This window comes from Acanthamoeba castellanii (assembly GCF_000313135.1).
Source record: "Acanthamoeba castellanii str. Neff unplaced genomic scaffold scf7180000084749, whole genome shotgun sequence".
Lineage (NCBI taxonomy): Eukaryota > Discosea > Longamoebia > Acanthamoebidae > Acanthamoeba > Acanthamoeba castellanii.
Window position 1 is genome coordinate 130,727 of NW_004457364.1, and position 20,365 is coordinate 151,091.

General features: G+C 57.8%; 7 protein-coding genes and 3 pseudogenes across 7 annotated transcripts in view; 5 read left to right on the forward strand and 5 right to left on the reverse strand.

The window, feature by feature from the left end:
• The window catches only part of ACA1_192370 (OTUlike cysteine protease domain containing protein), a gene marked incomplete at both ends in the record, with an annotated part of 2,153 nt that extends 1,990 nt beyond the window's left edge, over window positions 1-163 (reverse strand). Inside the window, one exon of the mRNA XM_004336452.1 lies at window positions 26-163. Within this exon, the coding sequence (XP_004336500.1) occupies window positions 26-163 (138 nt within the window). The remainder of the gene's footprint in view (window positions 1-25) is intronic.
• Window positions 164-632: 469 nt separating this feature from the next.
• ACA1_192580 (Fbox domain containing protein) lies at window positions 633-3,792 on the forward strand (the record flags this gene model as incomplete). The annotated part of the gene is made up of 9 exons (XM_004336453.1): window positions 633-1,240; window positions 1,274-1,719; window positions 1,897-1,970; window positions 2,108-2,218; window positions 2,332-2,496; window positions 2,568-2,649; window positions 2,728-2,896; window positions 3,022-3,155; window positions 3,299-3,792. The coding sequence occupies 9 exons, from the start codon at window positions 633-635 to the stop codon at window positions 3,790-3,792; spliced, it is 2,283 nt and encodes a 760-aa protein (XP_004336501.1).
• A 205-nt stretch (window positions 3,793-3,997) lies between these two features.
• On the forward strand, window positions 3,998-5,973 carry ACA1_192590 (annotated as a pseudogene).
• Window positions 5,974-6,038: 65 nt separating this feature from the next.
• ACA1_192600 (ganglioside gm2 activator precursor, putative) lies at window positions 6,039-7,112 on the reverse strand (the record flags this gene model as incomplete). Its single annotated transcript, XM_004336454.1, has 6 exons — window positions 6,039-6,125; window positions 6,215-6,317; window positions 6,409-6,506; window positions 6,612-6,676; window positions 6,763-6,861; window positions 6,950-7,112. 6 exons carry the CDS (start codon window positions 7,110-7,112, stop codon window positions 6,039-6,041), a joined length of 615 nt encoding a protein of 204 aa, XP_004336502.1.
• A 1,013-nt stretch (window positions 7,113-8,125) lies between these two features.
• Window positions 8,126-8,935, forward strand: ACA1_192610 (Hypothetical protein; the record flags this gene model as incomplete). Its single annotated transcript, XM_004336455.1, has 4 exons — window positions 8,126-8,186; window positions 8,283-8,422; window positions 8,593-8,726; window positions 8,869-8,935. The coding sequence occupies 4 exons, from the start codon at window positions 8,126-8,128 to the stop codon at window positions 8,933-8,935; spliced, it is 402 nt and encodes a 133-aa protein (XP_004336503.1).
• Window positions 8,936-9,129: 194 nt separating this feature from the next.
• Window positions 9,130-9,342, reverse strand: ACA1_192620 (uncharacterized protein; the record flags this gene model as incomplete). Its single annotated transcript, XM_004336456.1, has 1 exon — window positions 9,130-9,342. One exon carries the CDS (start codon window positions 9,340-9,342, stop codon window positions 9,130-9,132), a length of 213 nt encoding a protein of 70 aa, XP_004336504.1.
• A 1,704-nt stretch (window positions 9,343-11,046) lies between these two features.
• On the reverse strand, window positions 11,047-11,406 carry ACA1_192630 (uncharacterized protein; the record flags this gene model as incomplete). The annotated part of the gene is made up of 1 exon (XM_004336457.1): window positions 11,047-11,406. The coding sequence occupies one exon, from the start codon at window positions 11,404-11,406 to the stop codon at window positions 11,047-11,049; it is 360 nt and encodes a 119-aa protein (XP_004336505.1).
• Window positions 11,407-11,882: 476 nt separating this feature from the next.
• Window positions 11,883-14,245, reverse strand: ACA1_192640 (annotated as a pseudogene).
• A 545-nt stretch (window positions 14,246-14,790) lies between these two features.
• On the forward strand, window positions 14,791-16,859 carry ACA1_192650 (annotated as a pseudogene).
• A 545-nt stretch (window positions 16,860-17,404) lies between these two features.
• On the forward strand, window positions 17,405-20,080 carry ACA1_192660 (periplasmic phosphate binding protein, putative; the record flags this gene model as incomplete). The annotated part of the gene is made up of 12 exons (XM_004336458.1): window positions 17,405-17,501; window positions 17,600-17,680; window positions 17,761-17,945; window positions 18,114-18,182; window positions 18,262-18,343; window positions 18,417-18,546; window positions 18,665-18,825; window positions 18,937-19,049; window positions 19,180-19,295; window positions 19,418-19,553; window positions 19,624-19,752; window positions 19,832-20,080. 12 exons carry the CDS (start codon window positions 17,405-17,407, stop codon window positions 20,078-20,080), a joined length of 1,548 nt encoding a protein of 515 aa, XP_004336506.1.
• Between the last annotated feature and the right edge of the window lie 285 nt (window positions 20,081-20,365).

A 20,365-nucleotide genomic window follows, 5' to 3' on the forward strand; every position in this document is an offset into this window, starting at 1 on the left:
GCTTGCACAGATTGTGCTTGAGCACCTTGAGGCTGAAGATGCCAGGCAGAGTCTCCTGCACTTCCTCGTAGCCTGCGGGCGCGGCAGTCTTGGCGACCTTCGATGATGATGAGGCAGCGTTAGGGTCCAGTGGCACCAGCACTCGCACCACTACGTCATTCATCGTCTATTCTTTGTTTGTTTCGCGTTGAGTAGCTCGTGGCACAGATGGAGAAGTGCGTGGTCGTTGAAGATGAAGGAGAAAATCTGATCAAGTGCCAATTTGCCCTCTGCCTGCGTCTTCGTTTGTTAGGGTCTGTTGGTGGTGGCGAAATTTCAGGAGCTGCATGGCAGCCGGTATATGCCAGGAAAAAAACAATTGGCGCTCTTTTTCCAGTGTCGACAAACAAGACTCGACAACAATCTAATCGTTGCCATTGATCCTCGCAGCGCGATCACTTTGCGGGCCTCCCTAGTTCCAGATCTGCCGGTGCGAGTTGTTTTTCGCACTGCCCCAATTGAGAGTGAATTATTGAATCAGTGTTGTTGATTTAATTAATTAATTAATTAATTCGCAGAGAATGGACGAGAAGAGGAAACAGAGGCAGCCCTCCCCTCGAAGAAGGGCGAAGAAGAACGAGGAGGAGAAGGAAATGGAGGAGAATGAGAATGAGATTGAAGTAAAATCGAGCAAGGGGGCGGGTCGCGAATCGAAATCGAGATCGGCTGCTGCGGCGCAGAGAGGCACGCGAAGCTCGCGATCTAAGTCGCCCTCTCCAGCCGTCGCCGACTCTGATCGAGAAGAGGAAGAGGAGGAAGAAGAGAGCAAATCGACCGCCATCGGCGATTCAGAGGAGGACCAGCGCGAACAGATGAACGCGAGGCGGCGGACGTCGCCGCGGCGTAGCGGCAGGACCCCCTCGCACTCCAAGTCGCCCTCGCCCACCAGGGCGCCCACCGCGCCCCGGAAGGCCAAGGGCGCAGCAGAAGACGCAAACGACGACGACGACGCGGCCGCCGAAGACAAGAAGAAGACGAAGAAGAAGGCGACGAAGACGAAGAAGAAGAAGAAGGAGGAGTCGAGCTCAGGCGAAGATGAAGAAGAGGAGAATGACAAGAAGAAGGCTTCAAAGAAAGAAAAGAAGGACAACAAGAAGAAGGCGAAGAAAGAGGAGGAAGAGGAGAACGCCGACGGAAAAGACGAGGAGCAAGAGGAGAGGAGGAGGAGGAAGAAGGAGGAAGCGAAGAGGAGGAGGAGAAGGTAGAAGGAGAGGAAGGGGAGGGGGAGAAGAAGGTGGGCAAGGGGCCGGCGGAAGGGGCGGCGGCGCGGGAGCACCAACTGGGGCGGGCGCCGGCGCAAGAGGAAGTCCACCGCCACCGCCGCGCCCAACAAGCGGGAGAAGAAGAAGGAGGAGGAGGCGGGCGACGCCATGGACGTGGAGGGCGCGGACGAACAGCAGCAAAACAACGGGAGCGCGCCGAAGCGACGCGGCGGGAGGAGGAAGAAGGCCGAGATGGAGATCGAGGAGGAGGAGGGCGAGAACGAGGAGGGCGAGAACGGTGACGGGAGCGACGGGAGCGCGGGGAGCGAGACGAGCGACGACGACGATCGGATGACGAGCGGGGACGAGGAAGACGAGGAAGACGACGAGGAGGAGGAGGAGGAGCTGGTGCCGATCCGCCTCAGCGTGTTTGTCGATGGGCAGAGCCTCCACGACACCTTCCTGTGGAACATCCACGGTACCACGCGCGCCCTTCACGGCTCGCCGTTTCTTGCATTTCGTAGGAGTCACCACCTAACCTCCCGTGTTGGACACGACACGACACGACACGACACGACACGACACGACACGACACGACACGACACGACACGACACGACCAACGACACGACACGACCAACGACACGACACGCACAGAGTCGACATTGACTCCGAAGGAGTTTGCGCGGAGCTTGTGCATGGAAATGGACCTGCCGCCGGCCTTCGAAACGGTTTTCTCCGCTCTTTACTCCCTCATCTCATCTCTCTCATCTCTCTCTTTGACTAAGCGCCGCCTTAAGGTGCCAGGTGGTGTTGGGCTGACACGAGGCGTGGTGGTGATGGCTGGTGGTGGCTGGGGGAACAACAGGCGGTGGAGACGGCGATCGACAAGCAGCTGACGGCCCACCTGCGGTGGCGGACGGCCTTCCGCGAGGAGAAGATCCGCATCCCCAGCAAGGACGCCCTCATCCTCATCCAGGTACACCTTCCAATTTCATTTCTTCTTCTTTTCTTCTTCTTCTTTCTTGTAATGTTTTGATATGAAGAGTATTACGAGAGTTTTGACCACTGATGATTGGTTGGTGTGTACAGCTGAACATGACCATCAACGAGCAATCGCTGCAAGACCAGTTCGAGTGGGACGTCTCCAACAAGGAAAACAGCCCCGAGGTACGGCCGACGCTCATCGCCATCGTCACCACCACCGTCGCCATCGCCATCGCCATCGCCGCCATCACCATCGCCACCATCACCATCGTCACCACCATCATTTGTGATTAGAAGCCAACAGATCTGATCCCCTTCTCTCTTTTTAACGCGTGCGACAGCTCTTCGCGCAGCAGTTGTGCACCGATCTGGGCCTCACCCGAGAGTTCGAGGTCGCCATCGCCCACTCCATCCGCGAACAAGGTGCCCCTTCCAGCACGCCGCACACCACACACACACCGCCGCACACACCGCACGCATGTCTAACGTTTGGCGGCGCAGTGAATCGGCACCTGCGGAGCTACGTGGAGACGGCGAGCGCGGACGAGGCGCGGGCGCGTGTTAGGCCCGTGGTGAGGTCGGCCGTGCGAGACGGCGAGGAGACCGAGATCTTCACGCCCGTCGTCTCCGCCCCTACCAACCCCTACAAGGTCATCACCGACGCCCACAAGTACGCCTACTACGCCCCTTTCTTGCATTTATATTTATATTTATATTATTATTAGTAATAGAATTTTGTTTTTATGTTTTTATGTTTTTAATTGACATAAAAATATTTTTGGGGGGGCATGTCAGGGATCAGCCGGTGAGTGCGCCTCTGCCACTGTCGCTGCAGGCGCCGCCGACCGCTGTGTCGATGATGGGCCGCGCCTCCTACAGCCCCTACCCCCAGAACCACCACCCCGTACGCGCCCAATCCACTGCTGCTCGTGCCCCCCCCCACCACAATTGAGCGTGTGCGCTGCTGGGTTGCTCACGCCTGTCGTGCCTCTTTGGCCTTTTTTGTACTGCGTACGGCGGCAGCAGCAGCAGCAGCAGGGCGCCATGATGTCGAGCTGGTCGGCAGGCGCAGGTGCGGGCTCGTCCGTCCCCACCGTCACCGTCTCGCGACCGCCCGCCGCGTCCGTGGCTACAACAGGTCCACACCAGACCTATCACCCGCAGCAGCAGCCGCCGCAGGCGGGGTATGCCTACGCCGGCAGCCCGGGTCCAGTCTCACAATACGCTCCGGGCTCTGCCTATGCTGCTGCTGTCTCCTCTTCTTCTTCCGCATCATCATCTTCATCATCGTCGTCGTCGTCTCCCTACGTCTACGGTGGACCCTACGCCTACTCGAGTACTTCCGCTACTTCATCTTCATCTGCCTCCTATGGGTCCTCCTCCGCCTCGTACTCGCCTTCGCCCTCTTTCTTTGCCACCTCATCCGCCTCTCTGTCATCGTCGTCTTCGTCTTCTTCTTCTTCTTCCCACTCTTCTTCCTCTTCTCCCTACACCCCGCGAAGTCATCCGCCATCCTCCGCCATCCCACAACGCCCACCACCCCAGCCTCAGTCCCAGCCCAGTTGAGAAGAAGAACTACGGGAGTGGCTGGTTGTCTTCCACAACAACAACAAGCACTGCATTTTTGGAACACCAACCACCCACTCATCCGTTCTTTTTCTCTATTCTCCTCGTTCGCCCATTGGCTGAGCTTTTACTGTGCAGAGAAGCTCTCTGAACAATTTACCTCTTATTTCTTAAAATCAGATCCAACACAGCCAAGGGCAGCACCATGGAGCAGCCTCTCAGCCCTCATGGGCCTCAGCGCGTAGAGGGCCAGAAAGGCCGACGCCGCCACCGGTCCCGCGGAGGTGCAGGCGACAAAGCGCAGCAGCAGCAGTGGCGATGGACTGGCCTGGAGCAGCGCGAAGTGCTCCTGCGGCTGGTGCCCCCGTGCGTGCGCGACAACGACCGGCGCGAGCTGATGGCCCTCCTCCGCCTCGACGCCGTCCAACGCCGCGAGTCCAACCTTCTCCCTCCCGCGTCTGCGGCTGACATCAGCACCACCTCCACCTCAACTGCCACCTTAACAACAGCCTCTACCATTACGGCCAGCGGTACGGGGCGCAAGCGGGACGAGCTGACGCTGCTCCAGGGCGCCTGCCTGGTGGGCGGCTCCTTGGAAACGGTGGCCACGCTGCTCCTCAACGGGGCCGCGCCGACCTGGCCACGCCGGTGGTGCCCCTGGGCAAGGCCAAGGGCGGGCGCGGCACCCGGGTCATGGGCGGCTACACCCCCTTGCACCTGGCCCTCATCAGCTGCGGCCGGGAACGCAACAAGGTTCGTGTGTTGTTGCTCGTGTCGTGTCGCGTGTGTGTGTGCGTGTGTCGTGTGTCGTGTCACGTCTAATGTACGGGTGCTGATTGGTGGAGCTCGGCAGATTGTGAAGGAACTGCTGATCTACGGTGCCGATGTGAATGTCAAGGACGCTGAGGGCTTCTCCTTCCTGGACCTCACCACTGGCGATGACTCGCCCTTCGCTGCGCTCCACCAGCTCATCGCCCAGGCCGCCAAAGACCCCCGGTACAAGCCAGCTCACCCAGATCTGGCAGCACACACTGCACACGCTGACACACAACCGCACACGCACCACGCACCACGCACCACGCACATATCAAAGGGCCAAGAAGGCGCAAGAGGCCAACAGGCAGCACGCGGAGGTGCGGCGCAAGGCGATGGAGCGGGAGGAGCGGCTGAAGTCCAACGCAGCGGCAGAGCTGGTGGACCCCATCGAAGCGCTGCCGCCCGAGCTGGGCCTCCACATCTTCTCCTTCCTCTCCGTCGCACAGCTCGCTCGCTCGTGCCAGGTCTCCACCCTGTGGCGTTGCATTGCAACTGGTTCTCCCCTCCAACCAATCACGGATGTGCATGTGATGATCACTGGTGTGACCATAGCAAACTAACAGCATAACATGGCAACACAGATCACGACCTGTGGCGTCAGCTCTACGTGACGCAGTTCGGTCCGGTCCCTCCTCAAACCGAGCACAACTTCCAGGCCCTCCTCCAGCGAAGCAGTACGTACCGTGTGCGGCGCGCGCGTGCGGTCGTGCGTGTGCGGCGTGTGCGTGCGCGGTCATGGTCTCTGCAACAAGGCTCATGTCGGTGTGGATTTCCTCAATCAGTGGCGCTGCGGGCCGAGCTTGAAGCCAAGGAGCGGCTGGCGGAGAGGCGCCAGGCCAGGCTCGTGGTGCAGACCGTCCACCACCCGCACTGCAACCACAGACACCACGGCCTGCAGGCCGAGCTGCCCGCCTTTTACGACAACACCCGGGGCGTTGGAGTGGCAGCTCCCTCGTGCTCGCCTTCGACGCCAGCACGAAACTGCTCCGGGTCACCCCCTGCGGCTACTATATGGTCAACAACTGCCTCAACTCCCGTACGCACCAACTGCGAGTGTGCGTGTGCGTGTGCTGTGCCGTGTGGTGTGCGTGTTGCGTGTGTGCGTGTGCGTGTGCGTCGTGAGTGCTAACGGGTGGGTGTGCAGCGACGGTGAGGGTGACGCACAGCGCACACGAGTGCAAGGTGCAGTGTAAGAACGTGTCGGGCCGGCGCACGACATACTCGCTCAAGGTGGGCGACAAGCTGACCGTGCTGCACCACGCGCCGCAAAGCGGGGTGTGCAAGGTGTACTTCTTCAGCCTCACCCTCAGCCCGTACGACGACCACCTCAAGCCGCCCGCACTCCACCACTATTGTAACCGCTGAGCCATTTCCACGGCCATGCCTTTTATCATTAGCATTCTTCCTTTTGCACAAGTCCAACCAACCCCTTACGACGAGATGGTGGCGTCGATCTTGTAGCAGGCCAGGCGGCTGCCGGACTTGTCGGCGAGCGTGACGCTAACAAGGATTTCGCCCTGTGTGGATTGGGTTGGGTGAGTGAGTGAGTTGCAGTTCACTAGTGAAACAGTGTAAACACTGTAAAAAATTGCGTCAGGCGAAGTACGTCGAGGAGCCACGAGATGCCGAGGTTGGGGAACGGGAAGGAAAAGCCGGGGACCGGGACCTGGTAGGAGCCGGCAGCCAGAGGGCAGGAGCAGGGCACTCCCCTGTGGTGTGCGACATTCCAGGAATGTGAGCGCTTGCCCAGACTACAACTACTCATCGTAGATAGGAGCAGGAGAGTGGAAGGAGGAGTACCAGGGCTGGAGGGGGCAGTTGGCGGTCGGGGGCAGGATGCCGCACAGGTCGTAGGTGCAGCTGCCGACGTTGGATACGCAGGGAACGTAAATAGGAACCTGAATGTGTGTGTGCCACCGTACGCAAGTTCTTAGTAAACTGTCATTTTGATTTCCAGTACAAGGGGGCGCATCATTAAAATCACAGGGAAGGCTGCGACGTACGCCGAACACTTTCTTGTAGATTTCGAGCGACATGGTGTAGCCCTCGCCGCTGCTGATGTTGGCGCCTGACATCCAACAACAGTGAGAAAAACTAAAGAAAAGAAAAGAAAAGAAAAGAAAAGAAAGAAACACGAGAGAGGCAAGGACGCACTGAGGAAGCCCTTGGCGGTGATGTTCACGGCTTGGCCGACCATGATGGGGTCGGGCGAGATGTTGAGCTGCGTCAGCTTCGAGGGATCGCTCTCCGAGCCTTTGAGGTGAATGAAGAAATGGAGGTGAATGGAAGAATAGAAGACGGCGCTGAAGAAAGTAGCAAGGGAGCAGGAAGGGGAGAGTACCGCAGTTCGTGTAGGAGAAGGCGGTGAGCTTGGCCTTGTCTAGGGTCTGCGGCTGGGCGAGAAGCTGCTCGAGGGTGAACTTCTCCTCCTCCGAGGAAGTGGCGGTGACCACGATAGCGCAGAGAGCGAGCACAAAAACGCTGATGTAGAGGAGCTTGTTCATCTTTGTCTTGACGATTTTGTCTCTACACTGTTTGTTCGGTCACTTCGCGAAAACGAAAAGCTCAATTTGTCCTAAAAAGGGAATCTTCTTTTCGTTCTTTTTCTTTTTTTCCCAACGTTTCGTTCTTTCTTTTTCCTCCAAGAGGTCGTTGGTTCAGCCAAACGACGAAGAGTCCCACAAGGGGGAGGAGAAGGGCAGAGTTGAAGTAGTCAGGTGGAGGACCAGGTTCAGTACAAGAATCAACCCTTAGTAGCAAGAGCGAACAGGTTCACAGTTTACACCTCTGAAAGAGGTGGCCTGCTCGTTCCTCTATTCCGAGGAGCTGAGCGGTTCCCAACCAACCCAATAACAAATCATCAACATCATAAACTCAACATAATACAACACTCGCAAGTCTTGCAAGCTTCAATCTTCGCCTGTGATGCTTGGAGAAGATTGATGAACTAGTGTGTGTTCGCTGCACAGCAATGTCCCATAACTTATGCAAGGGCGAAGGGGTACATGTAGGCAGGGGAGGGATCGTGTTCAGTACTATAAACAACTCGGACATCGTTTAGATCGAAGAGTTCAAAGTCTCAAGTCCTGAAAGGACTTGCCGATGCTGCTCTGTATTCCCAGAAGCAGTTCGGTTCCCACTAATCAACAACAAATCTCTCATCTTCCTGCCTCGAGGGGTAGCACCTGCTAAAGACAGCAAGGAGGTGCATCTTGAAAATTGACAACAACGAGTTTAGATTCCAGGAAAGAGAATCTTTTACTGGAGCAAGGAGCAAAGCGATTCAGAAGCAACATCAATCATGGCCGCAACAGCGCGCAGAGGACTGTGGGGCGGCTACCTCATCGCGTTGGAACGGCAGCCGCTCCTTACCAAGGCCGCTTCAGCGGGTATTCTAATGGGCGTGGGCGACGTGCTGGCGCAAACGATCGAAGGGCGTAGCACAATCTCCACATCCGTGAGTGGCACAGATGCCATTCAGACATCTCCTGCTGCTGCAACAACGTCGACTCCGGCCATGGGTGGCTTTGATTGGAAGCGAACGGGGCGATTGATGGCCTACGGATTCCTCGCCTCTGGTCCGTCTTCCATTCGATCTATCATTGTGCAGATGTCTTTTTTAGATTTATTTATTTATTTATTCATTCAGTCATTTATTGTGTTGTTGTGCGTAGGGCCGATGATGCACGGGTGGTACAAGGCGTTGGACGCCGCGATCCCGTCGGCCAGCTTCAAGGCCTCGATCGTGAAGCTGTGCCTTGACCAGTCCATCGCTGCACCCACTCTCATCGCCTCCTTCTTCGTCGTTGTCGGGGTACTACGCCCACTCTTTCTACGTGGCCCGCCGCTTCTACTTCCATCAACTCCCCACGCTACGTGAACGCCAACGCTCGTGTGTCGTGTGTCGTGTCGTGTGTATCGTGTGTCGTGTGTCGTGTGTGTCGTGTCGTGTCGTGTGTGTGTCTCGTGTGTGTGGGAATGAAGGCTATGGAGGGGAAGAGCAGGGCCGAGCTGGAGGAGAAGATGCGACGGGACTACCTGGCCACCATGAAGGTCAACTGGAGCGTGTGGCCGCTCATCTCCTTCATCAACTTCCGCTTCATCCCTCCCGCCCAGCGGTACTTCCCACCCACAGCGGGCCTTCTCGTTGACTTGTGGTGCATGAGTAGTTGCAGATCCGCTGGCCTACACCACACGACACATGCGTGATGTCGTTCATGCATAACACACAACAAACACACAACAACTTCTCTCTGTCAGAGTGCTGTACGTGAGCTGCGTGAGCGTGTTGTGGAATGCGTACCTCTCTTGGGTCAATGCTCGGTGATGGCCCTCACTTTGGCTTCGTCACACTTCCTTCTTTTCGTCGTTCACGCGTGTAAACAAGCAACGGTCATGATGTGATGTGATGTGGTGTGAATAAACTTGAATATTGTGTAAATACGTTGTGCCCGTCATGTTCTGTCCACCAACAGATATCTGCTGTGAACGTTGACCAAGGGTCGGGAGGGGGGGGAAGGTTCACGACTTGCGCGAAGGTCGGTTGCGGGAGGCCTCCGAGGCGTAGCGGAGCAGGGCGGCGGCCTGCTCGCTCTTCATGCGGACCTCCTCGACGTCGCCGGACTGCTTCGGGGGCGACCGGTGCCACCTCCGCTCCTGGCGCGCCACCTCGCTCTCCCACTTGCTTAGTGCCTTCGGGTTGAGCTCGTAGGGAATCGTGCCGGCCGTGTTCATTCTCTTCAGTTCTCTTGTACGCCTCGGCTGTGGTGGGTGTGGGATGGTGTTGTGTTTGGCCTCTTTGACGGCCGATGCCAGGTGGGGATGGGGTATCTAGGATTGGTGGTTGGAAACTCCTCGGCTGCAACCACCATCGGCTCGACACTGCAGGTGTCGCTGCACCGATGAGCCACAGCGTGTTCCGGCCTCACCCGAGTGGTGTAAACCCAGGTGGGCTTTTGTGCTGGGCTACCGCTGACGTCACCCAGCCACCTTACGATGCAGTCAAACAAAAATCCTCTTGTATTTCAGGAATGTCGCTCAGCCCGGAGCAGCCAGACGGCGCAGTGGTGTCTTCGCTCCGGCGGAGAAAGAGTGGAGACGAAGGAAGGAGGAGGAGAAGCGGAGGAGTACTGGTCGATGGCCAGCAACTGGCGCTGCATGCGAGACCAGTGCTCTTCCGGGTCGGCCACGCTCTGGCGCTGCTGCCACCACAGTCTCCTCCGGCCGCCCCGGCGTCGGGTGTCGTCCTCCAGTTGGCGCTTCTCGAGGGCCTCCCACCTCTGCAGGGCCTCCGGGTCGTACATTATGGCGGTCGTCGTCGTCGTTGTCGTTGAGCTCGTGGCCATTGTTGTCATGGTGGGCAAAGATGTGTTGTGTGCTGCTGTGAGTTGTGGAAGTGTAAGAGGGCAAAGTGAAAGAGAAAGCTCGGCTCCTTTGGTGGTGGACCGTGTGCTAGCACGATCAGCACTACGCATTAGCCCGGAGCGGTGATTGGGGGAATCGGAATGGAGCGCGGACAAGTCCTCCAATCCTGGACTGACAGTGCACTTGTTCCGGCCATATATCAGATCGAATCCACCGTTCCACCACACCGTGTTCACCCGCCACCTTAACCTATGAGCCTTCTTGATTTTTATCACTTTTTTCTATTTATCTATTTATTTCCATTTACAGTTCTTCTTGTTACGACTCTCGTTCGGCCTGGCCCGGGGAGTTGGTCAAGTAGATGGCGAGGGCGAAGGCCTGTTGCTGCTTCATCACCTCGTGCTCGTCGGAGTCAAACCATCGGTACTGCCACCACCTCCGCCCAAGCCTGGCTCCACCGCCACCGGCCTCTTCATGCTGGCGCCGTCGGAGTTGTTGCTCCTGTCGTGGGGCGACGTGCTGGGGCAGGTGTGGCCGGCGCGGCTCGGCCGTCGCCATGTACGCCCCCAACGCTTCCCACCTCTGGACGGCGGCCGGGTCGTAGCTGATGATGTGCGCTGTGGTCGTCGCCGACATGTTGTGTGCCGTGTGAGTATGTGATGTGAGTGTGCTTTGCGGGAAATGTATGTGCTGGTGCCGCACCGACAGCGGAAGCAGCGTTGGTTGGCGGGGACAAAACCCGCGCCTATAGGGAATTTGTGTTGCTATGTCCGAACTCCGGCATATACGCCGTGTTAATGCCCGTTGGGTTACCAGGGAACTCAACGATCCCTGGATACTCGCTTGTAACAACCCCGCCAGGGAACCTCTCGCGCCAGGCAACCAATTCCCTATGCTACCACGAGGTACATGATTACTTACGCGAATGTTGTTAACTGATCTTGTATGCTGATACGTTTGATAGGTAGGAATGAACTGAAGAGGAGTGGTGGGTGGGTGGAAGAACGCTTCTTCCACATCAGTGGTGCAGAGGTGGTGGAGAATAGAGGCGAGTGAGTGTTGTCGTTGTTGCCATCAGGAGCGCCTCTCGACGCGTGCGGTGCGGTCGGTGGGCACGTAGTACGGGGGCCGTGGGGCCGTGGCGGCCTTGTAGGCGTTGAGGGCCGCCAGCTGGAGGGCCTTCATGCGCACCTCCTCCCGATCGCCCGCCTGCTTGGGCGCGCTGATGCGCCACGCGAACTGGCCACCGCCATCGGCGCTCCGCCGCTTGGCCTCCCATCGCTGCAGCACCTTCTCGTTGACCTCGTAGCCCCTCCTGGCCGCGATGTTGGCCGCTTCGTTGGTGTTGGCGCTGTAGTCTGCCGAGCTGTTGTCGGTGTGTTGGCTGTTGTTGTCGGCGGCGGTGGTGGTGGGGTGGTTGAAGTTGCCGGTCATTTTGGAGGTATGTCGGTGGTGCAGACTGAGGGTTGGGTTGTATGTTTGTGGTGCGGTTGGTTGTTGTGAAGATGATGATGCCAACTGGCTTTTTGAATTGGCGGTGTCGGCGGGGTGACAAGGGACGACGGTGTCTCGCGCTCGGGTGTCTCTTTCCGCGTGAACCGAAAAGGAAAGCCGGAAAATAACAAGGTCATGACCTTGTCGACTTATTTAAAGAATTTGTAAGGTCCAATCGCCCGACATGATTCAAATTTATGCGATACAAAGTTGCTTCTTTGGAGGTTACCATGCAGACGCGAGTGGCCGTGGTTACAGGGGATGATGTGGTAACCTCACTTCTGCATATGCGATTTTCGATCGCACGTTACGATCTGATGGTTGCGCTTCTTCGCATCATGTATTTACAACTGTTTCGAATAAATACCACACAAATAAATAACAAATAACAAAGGAAAAGCTGTCCTTTCTCTCTCTCACGTGGTGGTGTCGGCCGGGAGCTGCGACGCCGCGAGCACGCAGTTTGCATTTCGGCGCTAGCCAACTGGCGCTTCTTCTTGCGTTGCTTCACCTTGTACACCACGTAGGCCGGACCCGCCCTGGTGGTACCACACACGTATGTGGCCACAACACACCAACCGTGGACATGAGCGTTGGTTGGCGAGCACAACACACCAACGCTGTTGAAGCGAAAGTGAAGGTTGAAGTGAAGATCGTTGTGTTGTGTTGTGTTGTTGGTTACGTACCAGACGGGCAGGGTGAGGACCAGGACGGCGATGATGGTGTAGACGGTCGCCTTCAGCCACTTGGCCTCCCCGTCCTTGCCTGCACGCGCGTCGGAGTCAAGACTGCGTGCCGAGGCGTGGAGGAGAGTGATCGATAACGTGCCTTTGCAGGGTCCCTTTTGCGAGAAGTGGCCGGGCGTCATGACCTGCCCGCACAGCCAGCAGAACGCGCAGCCGCAGCTGTGGCACATACATACAGGGGAATGCGTGAGCGAAACAGCGGACGTGATAGCACCAGGAGTGTGTCTCGTGTGCGTGTGTGTGTGTGTGTGTGTCGTGTGTAAGCGTACAAGAAGCAGGTCATGGTGTTGCAGCCCTTGTTTTTCTCGATGGGCACTGCACACCGAGGACAGATCCGCACGTCGTCCACGTTCTTCTTCGCGTAGTCCTCCACACTATATCCGCGCCACATCAGCATCGTGTCCCTCATCCACTACCCCCACCCCAAACTCGCCCAAGGACCTGCCGGGGAGGGCGCGCGCGCGTACGAGGTGTCGGCCAGGCCCAGCCGGACCTTGCGGTCCCGATTCCCCTGACAGCTGAGGCCCTCGTGCCACTGAGCGTTGACGTGTAACAAAACAATAAATCAATAAATCAATAAAGAAATAAAACAACAAGAAAAATGAACGAAAAGGAAAGGAACCAGTCGCAATGGGATGGTGGGGCGTGATTGGGGGGGGGGGCGAACCTCATCGCCGCAGAGGAAGCAGGTGACGGTCTCGCAGCCGGAGCACACCACCTTCTGGTCGACCGCGTCGTCTTGTCGAGTGAGCACCGTCTCGCAGCCTTCGCGACGTTCGATGGACGATCAGATACGCACACGCACCACCGCACACCACCGCACACCACCGCACACGCACACGCACGCACCACCGCACACGCACACGCATGACACGGGGAGGTGTGGACCTGGCTTGGTGCACCATCGCGTGTTGGGGTTGGACTTGACCTGGTCGAACCACGCGAATTGGTTGTACTTTTGGACCAGCGCGGCGTCGGTGACCACGGCGGTGATCTGCATCGGCAGCACCACGGTCGTGCAGTTCGGGTAGGGACAGCGCAGCTTGACGTCGCCCTCCTTGATGTGCGTCGCGTAGTACTCCCGCAAGCACTACATTGAGCACGTGTGCGTACGCAGAGACATGAGATATGGAGAGATGGAGATATGGAGCACACAACGTTGGCACACACAGCGACACACGGCGAACGAGGGTCAACGACGTACTTCGGTGCAGTAGCGATGGTCGCACTGGAAGTAGGTGTATATCTCCGATGGTGGCTTCTCATCGCAGCAAATGGCGCATTCGATCGGCTCTGCACACAGATGGCGCACGCGGTAAGCGCACGACCCACACGACCCACACGACCCACACGACACACACGACACACACGACACACAGGTGTCTGATGCCTGCACATGCCATGCATACCAGAGTTGTCGGCGGAAGCGGCCGGCAGCGGAACGTCGCTCTGCACCAGCTGCTTCAACAGCTCTGCACACGATTTCGCGACGATCGATGGTGACATGTAAGCCCAAAGTATTGTGTGTGTGTGTGTGTGTGTGTGTGTGTGTGTGTGTGTGTGTGTGTGAGTGTGTGTGTGTGTGTGTGCGCGCGCGCGCGATCGAGCGAGACCGACGCACCATCGTCCACGAAGCCGCCGTCCTCGCGCAGGAACTGGATCTGCAGCTGCCGCGCCATCGCCTCGTCGCGGCGCATCTGCTCGGCCTTCTCCTTCTCCTTTTCCTTCTCCTCCTCCGCCTCGCCTTCGTCCGCGTCGGGCTCCGCCTCTGCGTCCTTGGCCTTGCCGTGGTCGTCGTGGTCGTCGTCCGCCTCTGCCTCTGCCTCCTTGGCCTTGCCCAGGCCTTGGTCGTGGAATGCAGAAGACGCGCTACGTAGCAGGAGCGCCGATGCGCCCCGCCCGAGCTGCGCGTAGAACAGGTCGTCGTCGCCGGCGTGGGTGCTGTCTCGTCGACGTTGCGTGTTCTGGCCATGCAAGCTGCCTAAGATCTCCTCGCCTCGCTCCTTGAGGGCAGTAGTGCGCGGCGGCTCCATTTCCATGTCCTTTGGTTGGTACGTGCCCGACGAACGTTCGTCGAAGGGATGAATTTGATTCGATTTGTTATCAAGTTGTAAAATCGAATTCAATTCGCGCCACTTCGCTCAGGAGCTTATTGTGTGTAGGGGTTGCAACAAAATCAATTAGCAATGGATAGATGAAAAAAATGGCAAAAGAGCATATCAACCTGCTCACCTGCTCGGTGGATCTAGGAGTTGCGCAAGAGAGTTGGTGCTCTTCGCGAGTTGCGACCCGTGCGCACACGGAGTGCCGCCTCGTGTCCGTCGCAGAGCACCACAAAAAAATGGTCCGCAATTCGAAGAATGCAGAGAGTTGTAGGAAAATATGAAAAAATACAATTTTTTTGAAGAAGAAAAGAAAAGCGCGAACAACCTTCCGAGCGGTTGATGTGGCGAGGATGAGTTTCGTGGACTTGACGCAGGAGGACGACCTGCTGGTGGAGGACCTGACTGACGTTGGTTTGGGCCAACATTCCGCCACAACAACATGCTCGAGTTCATCGACCAGCAAAAGGAGTATCATGCACGAAGTGGAAGAGGATGATAGCTTCCTGCTCGCATCCATCGAGGGCATCAGTGGTCCGCACCACTTGTCCAGCCGCACCACTTCTTCTTCTTCTTCTCCCACCTCCATTTCGACCTCTGCCAACAACGCGATTGAGAACCATCGCGATTTTACATCATCCTCAACAAAACGCAAGCGTCTGTTGGGTGAAGAAGAAGGCGAAGCTGCAGAGGAGACGGATGAGCGAAGGAGCAACAAGAAGGGAAAGGAAAAGACATCCAAAGCGGCAAAGACAAAGGCCAACAGCAACAACGTTGAACAGAAGAAAGGGAAGGAGGAGAAGAAGAAGCGGACCAAGAAGACGGCGCCGGAGGAGGACCTGCTGGTGCTCATTGACGACCACCTCGTCAACGAGAAGGGCGGCACCGAGTACACCTCCGTGTGCCAACGGCCCGACAAAGACAAGCCGTACTCCTCCCACCATGCGTCTCTCGCGCGGTGTGCTGCGTGTTGTGTCGTGCGTGTGTCATAGCACACGACTCATGAATTTGATGAATGTGTTGTGTTTGGTGTGCGATGGGCAGGCCAGTGCAGTACGAGGTGCGTGCGCTGCCCATCCGCAACTCGATCGAATGGCGCACGTCCTTCGGCGTCGATGACGACGACGACGGCGACGACGATGGCGATGACGACGACCAAGAGCAGGACTACACGCGGCGCGCGCGGAGGCGGCGGGAGGTGGGCCAGGTGCTGGTGCGGTACTCGGGGGCCGAGTTTGGGCGGCTGGTGCGCGATCGGGGCCTGCGGGACGAGGTGCGCAAGATCCGGGCCGTACACGGCGACAAGGTCCTCACCATCGTCATCGAGGGCCTCCACAGCTTCCTTGCCCAGGAGACCCGACGCACTAACCGCGCGCGTAAAGGTAACCGTACACGCACCACCGCACACGCACACGCACCACCGCACACGCACCACCGCACACGAACACGCACGAGTATAACTCTTGATGCGATGCAGATGGAGCGTCACGGGAGAATGAGAACGACGGGGACACGTCATCGGAGAGCTACAGCGATGGCAGCGACGAGGAGACTACGAGGTGCAGAGGAGGCAGAACAAACAACGGCAAAACCGGCGACGGGGCCGGGCGGCGAGTGACCCCGTCGTTGGTGGACGAGGCCGTCGTCTGGCTTCAGATCGAAGGCACGTGCACGTCCGGCGCTTTCTGTCGATCTTGGTGCGAGTCGCACACATCCTAACGCACGCACGCACGCACCACCGCACACGCACGCGCACACGGCGCGATCAACGCAGCCAAGTGTCATGTACGGAGGACGGACGGACCGCCGGAGTCGGCCGGCTACATGTATCGCTTGACCTCGGCCATCGCCAACGCGCCCTATCGGTGCGGCTTGCCTACCACCACCACTCCTTGTTTTATTTATAAATTTACATTCTCTTTTTTGCACTTTCGTTTATTTATTATCATTTTTTATTTCTTCGAGTGTGCAGGCAGGAGAGTTCGTTCGCTACGTTTTGCGCAGAGGCGACGGGCAAGCGATCGGCGCGCACCAGCACGCCGCAGGAGACCTGGATCAGGCAGCTTCAGCAGATCAACAAAGTAATGACCACCGCTCGTCCCGTGATCATCTGGCGCGACTGACATATCGCACTGGTGTTGTGTGCGTGCGTGCGTGCATGCGTGTGTGCGTGTGTGTCGTGTGCGGCAGGTGTCGGTGGGCGTAGCCATGGCGATCGCCGATAAATACCCCACATTCCGCTCGCTCATGTCGGCTTACCAGAACGACAGCCTCAAAGAGCAAGACAAGGTACTGTCGACGTGCTGGACACGCGTATTTCATCATCTCTGAATCTCATCATTACCCCCTCCCCCTCCCCCAAACACGCAACGCAACGCAACGCAACGCAACACCGGCAACACCTACGGCACAACAGGAGTTGCTGTTGCAGGACATCAAGGTCGGGTCGGCGACAACGAGCAAGGATCGGCGCGTGGGGCCGGCCCTTTCCAAAAGAATTTACCTCGTATTCACAGATGAAGACGGCTCGCAGAAGGTCAACTAATTGACGATCATGCAACGCGTCTCGTTTAGGCCTCCTATCGCTACTACTACTAATCACCACGGCCACACCGGGCTCAGCTGGAACAAGCAATTGGTGTGTGTGATCAGTGTGTGCGATCAGTGGGTGAGCGGACGAGATGACACACGTGACACAAGTCGACAGAGCTTTCCACAAAACGCTCGCAACCCTGTTCCGCGTGGTCATCACAACAATCACACAAAACCTCATTCGCGCGAGTTCAATTCCACTTCACAGGTGCCTGCCTCTTTCTTTTCTTCAAGAATGGCTCATTAATTCGTTCCATCTACCCCTCCATGGTTTCGAGGTGGCTCGATTAAATCAATCAATTCATTCACGGCGAAGATTAGATTAAATTCGCGCATTGATTTTGGCTTGATATATAATATATCCCCCCCAAGCAAAACAAATTCACACGTTATTCATTTATCAATTAAATAAATGGACTTTTATTTTGCGGTTTATGTAGACGGATGGCACGGCTACGTCGAACGTGCGTGTGTTCGAGGAACCAAACGCTTCTGGCGATGGTGGTGCTCGTGATGGTGGCGCTGGTCAACGCGGCGACCGATGTCACCATCCATGGCGCGGGCGCCACCCTCCCCCAGACCATTCTCGCCACCGGTACGCACCCGGAACGCACACTGGCGCGTGTGCGGTGTGAACGCTAAACCTCGTCGTGTGTGTTGCGTGTCGTGTCGTGTTGTCGTGTCGTATCCCAGGCACGGCAACGAACCCGTCGTGGATCAGCTCCTTCCAGACGATCACCAACAACCGGGTCACAGTCGTCTACAACGGCACTGGTACAAAGAACAGCAAACCAACCGTGTGATTCACATGACACGCACTCACACGGCACACGTGCACCACCGCACGCACACAGGGTCGGACATTGGTGACAAGTTGCTGCTGGCCGAGCACCCGATCGACTTCGCCATTTCGGACGCGCCGCTGAGCGACCTCGAGGTGGCCGCCCTCAAGTCGCCCATCCTCCACCTCCCGATCACCCTCACCGCGCTCGAGTTCGTCTACAACCTGCCCACCGACCAGATCAGGCACCAACCCCCCGTTTTCTTTATTTATTTCTTCTTTATTTATTTACCTTTTCCTATCAATTTTAACGGTACACGACACGACACGACACGACACGACACGACACGCACACATGATGTAACGACGTTCAGCGGTCCGCTCAATCTGACGGCGGACGTGGTGGCCCGAATCTTCACGCGCCAGATCGTGAACTGGAACGACCCGGCCATTCTCCAGTCCAACACGCACCTCACCTACGCCGGCCCAATCTTCGTACCCCTCCACCACGCTCGCTTCGCTCTTTTTCCCCCGCATTCTTTCGATTCCTCTGACCGGGGGGGGGTGTACACAGCCCGTGGTGCGGACGGACGGGTCGGGCTCCACGTTCGTGCTCTCCCAGTACCTGGCCACCGGCTCCTCCTACTGGCCCTACGGTACGCACGCACACGCACAAACCGCACACGCACAAACCGCACACGCACTGAACGTTGCCGGGGTCGGTGACAGGTTCGTCGCAGCGGTTGCCCTGGCCGACGGGCGTGACGTCCGCCCTCTACAGCTCGGGCATGGCCACCGCCGTCAAGGCCACCGTCGGCACCATCGGCTACGCCCGCTGGGGCGTTGCCACCGAATCCGGGTACCCGCCTCTCTTTCCCTCGTGTGCCGTGTGCCGTGTGCCGTGTGCCGTGTGCCGTGGTGCGTGCGGGCTTTTGCCCAAATGGTTGACTGATGTCGTCGTCGTCGGGTGAACGCAGGCTGCAGGCGGCGATGGTGAAGAACAGCGCGGGCTATTGGACGCACCCCACGCAGGAGTCGGTGTTGGCCGCCTGCATGGACCACTCCCCGGACTTCGGCGGATTCGGTCTGCCCGGCGCTGGCGACAGCTGGGAGAGCTTCTCCCTCGTCAACGAAGGCGGTGCGTCTCTGCCACTGACGCCGTGTGCGAGTCTTGGCCGTGTGTGCCGCGCGCGTCGTGTGTGTCGTGTGTCGTGTGCGTGTCGTGTGCTGAGGGTGATCGTGCGGGCAGGACACTCGACGTACCCGCTGGTTACGTTCTCCTATGCGCTGGTCTACCGCAACATGGGCGGGATGGGCGACCGCGGCGCCGCCGTGGCCAACCTCCTCAAGTACATCAACATGGTACGTACACACAACACACGCCGCACGCACCGCACGCACCGCACACGCACACACCGCACGCACGTACATGTAAGCTGACAGCTCGTGGTGGTGATGATTATCCGGCACGCAACTGTAGCCGTCGACGCAGGCGGTGGCGCCTAGCTTCCACTTTGTGCCGCTGCCGCTGTTCGTGCTGCAGGAGAACGAGAAGACCATGCAGACCCTCGATCTCGGCCTCGGCTACTCCTTCTACGACTACTACAAGTACCACACCACTCGCTTTCCACCTTTCATGTTGTGATCATGTCGTGTTGCGTGTGTCGTGTCGTGCCGCGTGTGTCATGTGTGGTGAGTGCGGTGGCTGACTGACATTGGTTGGGTAATAGTCCGCACGTGCCCAAGGGGGGCAACCGTACGGCGGGCATCTTGAGCCTGGTGCTGTCGCTGCTCATCATCTTCGGCCTCCTGGCCCTCATCGCCAAGGAGATCCACGCCCACTTCGGCCAGGACCGTGCCCGAGGCGTCTACTGAAGAAAAGAAATTATTTCTTTTTTGGTTTTCTTCCGTTCGAACCTTGAAATAAAACGTGAAGATGGAAGACGGAGAGGATGGGGGCGAGCGAGATGAAATGGCGTGGCCAGCACTCGGCGATCTTCAGCAAGCGGAAGAGGAGCGCCCCTTTGAAATCGAAAGGCGTTTCTTGATCGAGGAAATCACCAAGGTGCCGCTACATCGCTGTTTTACTTTTTAATTTAAATGGAACAGATGATCAATTTATATTATAATATAATATAATGCAGGGAGTGCAGCAGCTGGTGAAGAACATGAGTGCCCTCAACGCCAACATGGAGGCGCTGGCGCAGGGCGGCGAGGAGATCGCGCACTTCTCCCGCGCCTTTCGCCGCTTCTACGCGCAGGTGGCCGCCACGGTCCCTGTCGCCATCGCCGCGGCCTCGGCCTCGGGCTCCTCGCCGGCCCTGGACGACACCGACCTCGGCCAGGTCTCCATGGAGGCCACGGGCACTGAGGACCTCAGCCAGTCCCAGTGAGTGGTGTTGGTGGCCCACCACCCACCCAGAAGCAACCGCCCAGCCGCTGGTCACCAGCCCACACGCGCTACACATCCGCTCGCGCCTCATGTGTGCCCGCACCACCACTGGCCAGCAACCACAGCCTCCACCGGCGGTGGTGCATTCAAGACACCACATGAAGGTGAGTGTTCACCCCATCTGCTGCAAGGCCTTGTGCCCTGGTCACGAGAGCTATTGAGGCCTGCTTGAGGTGCTGGAGGGGCCGCAGGCAAAAATAAATGAATTATATTTTCTTTATTTTTC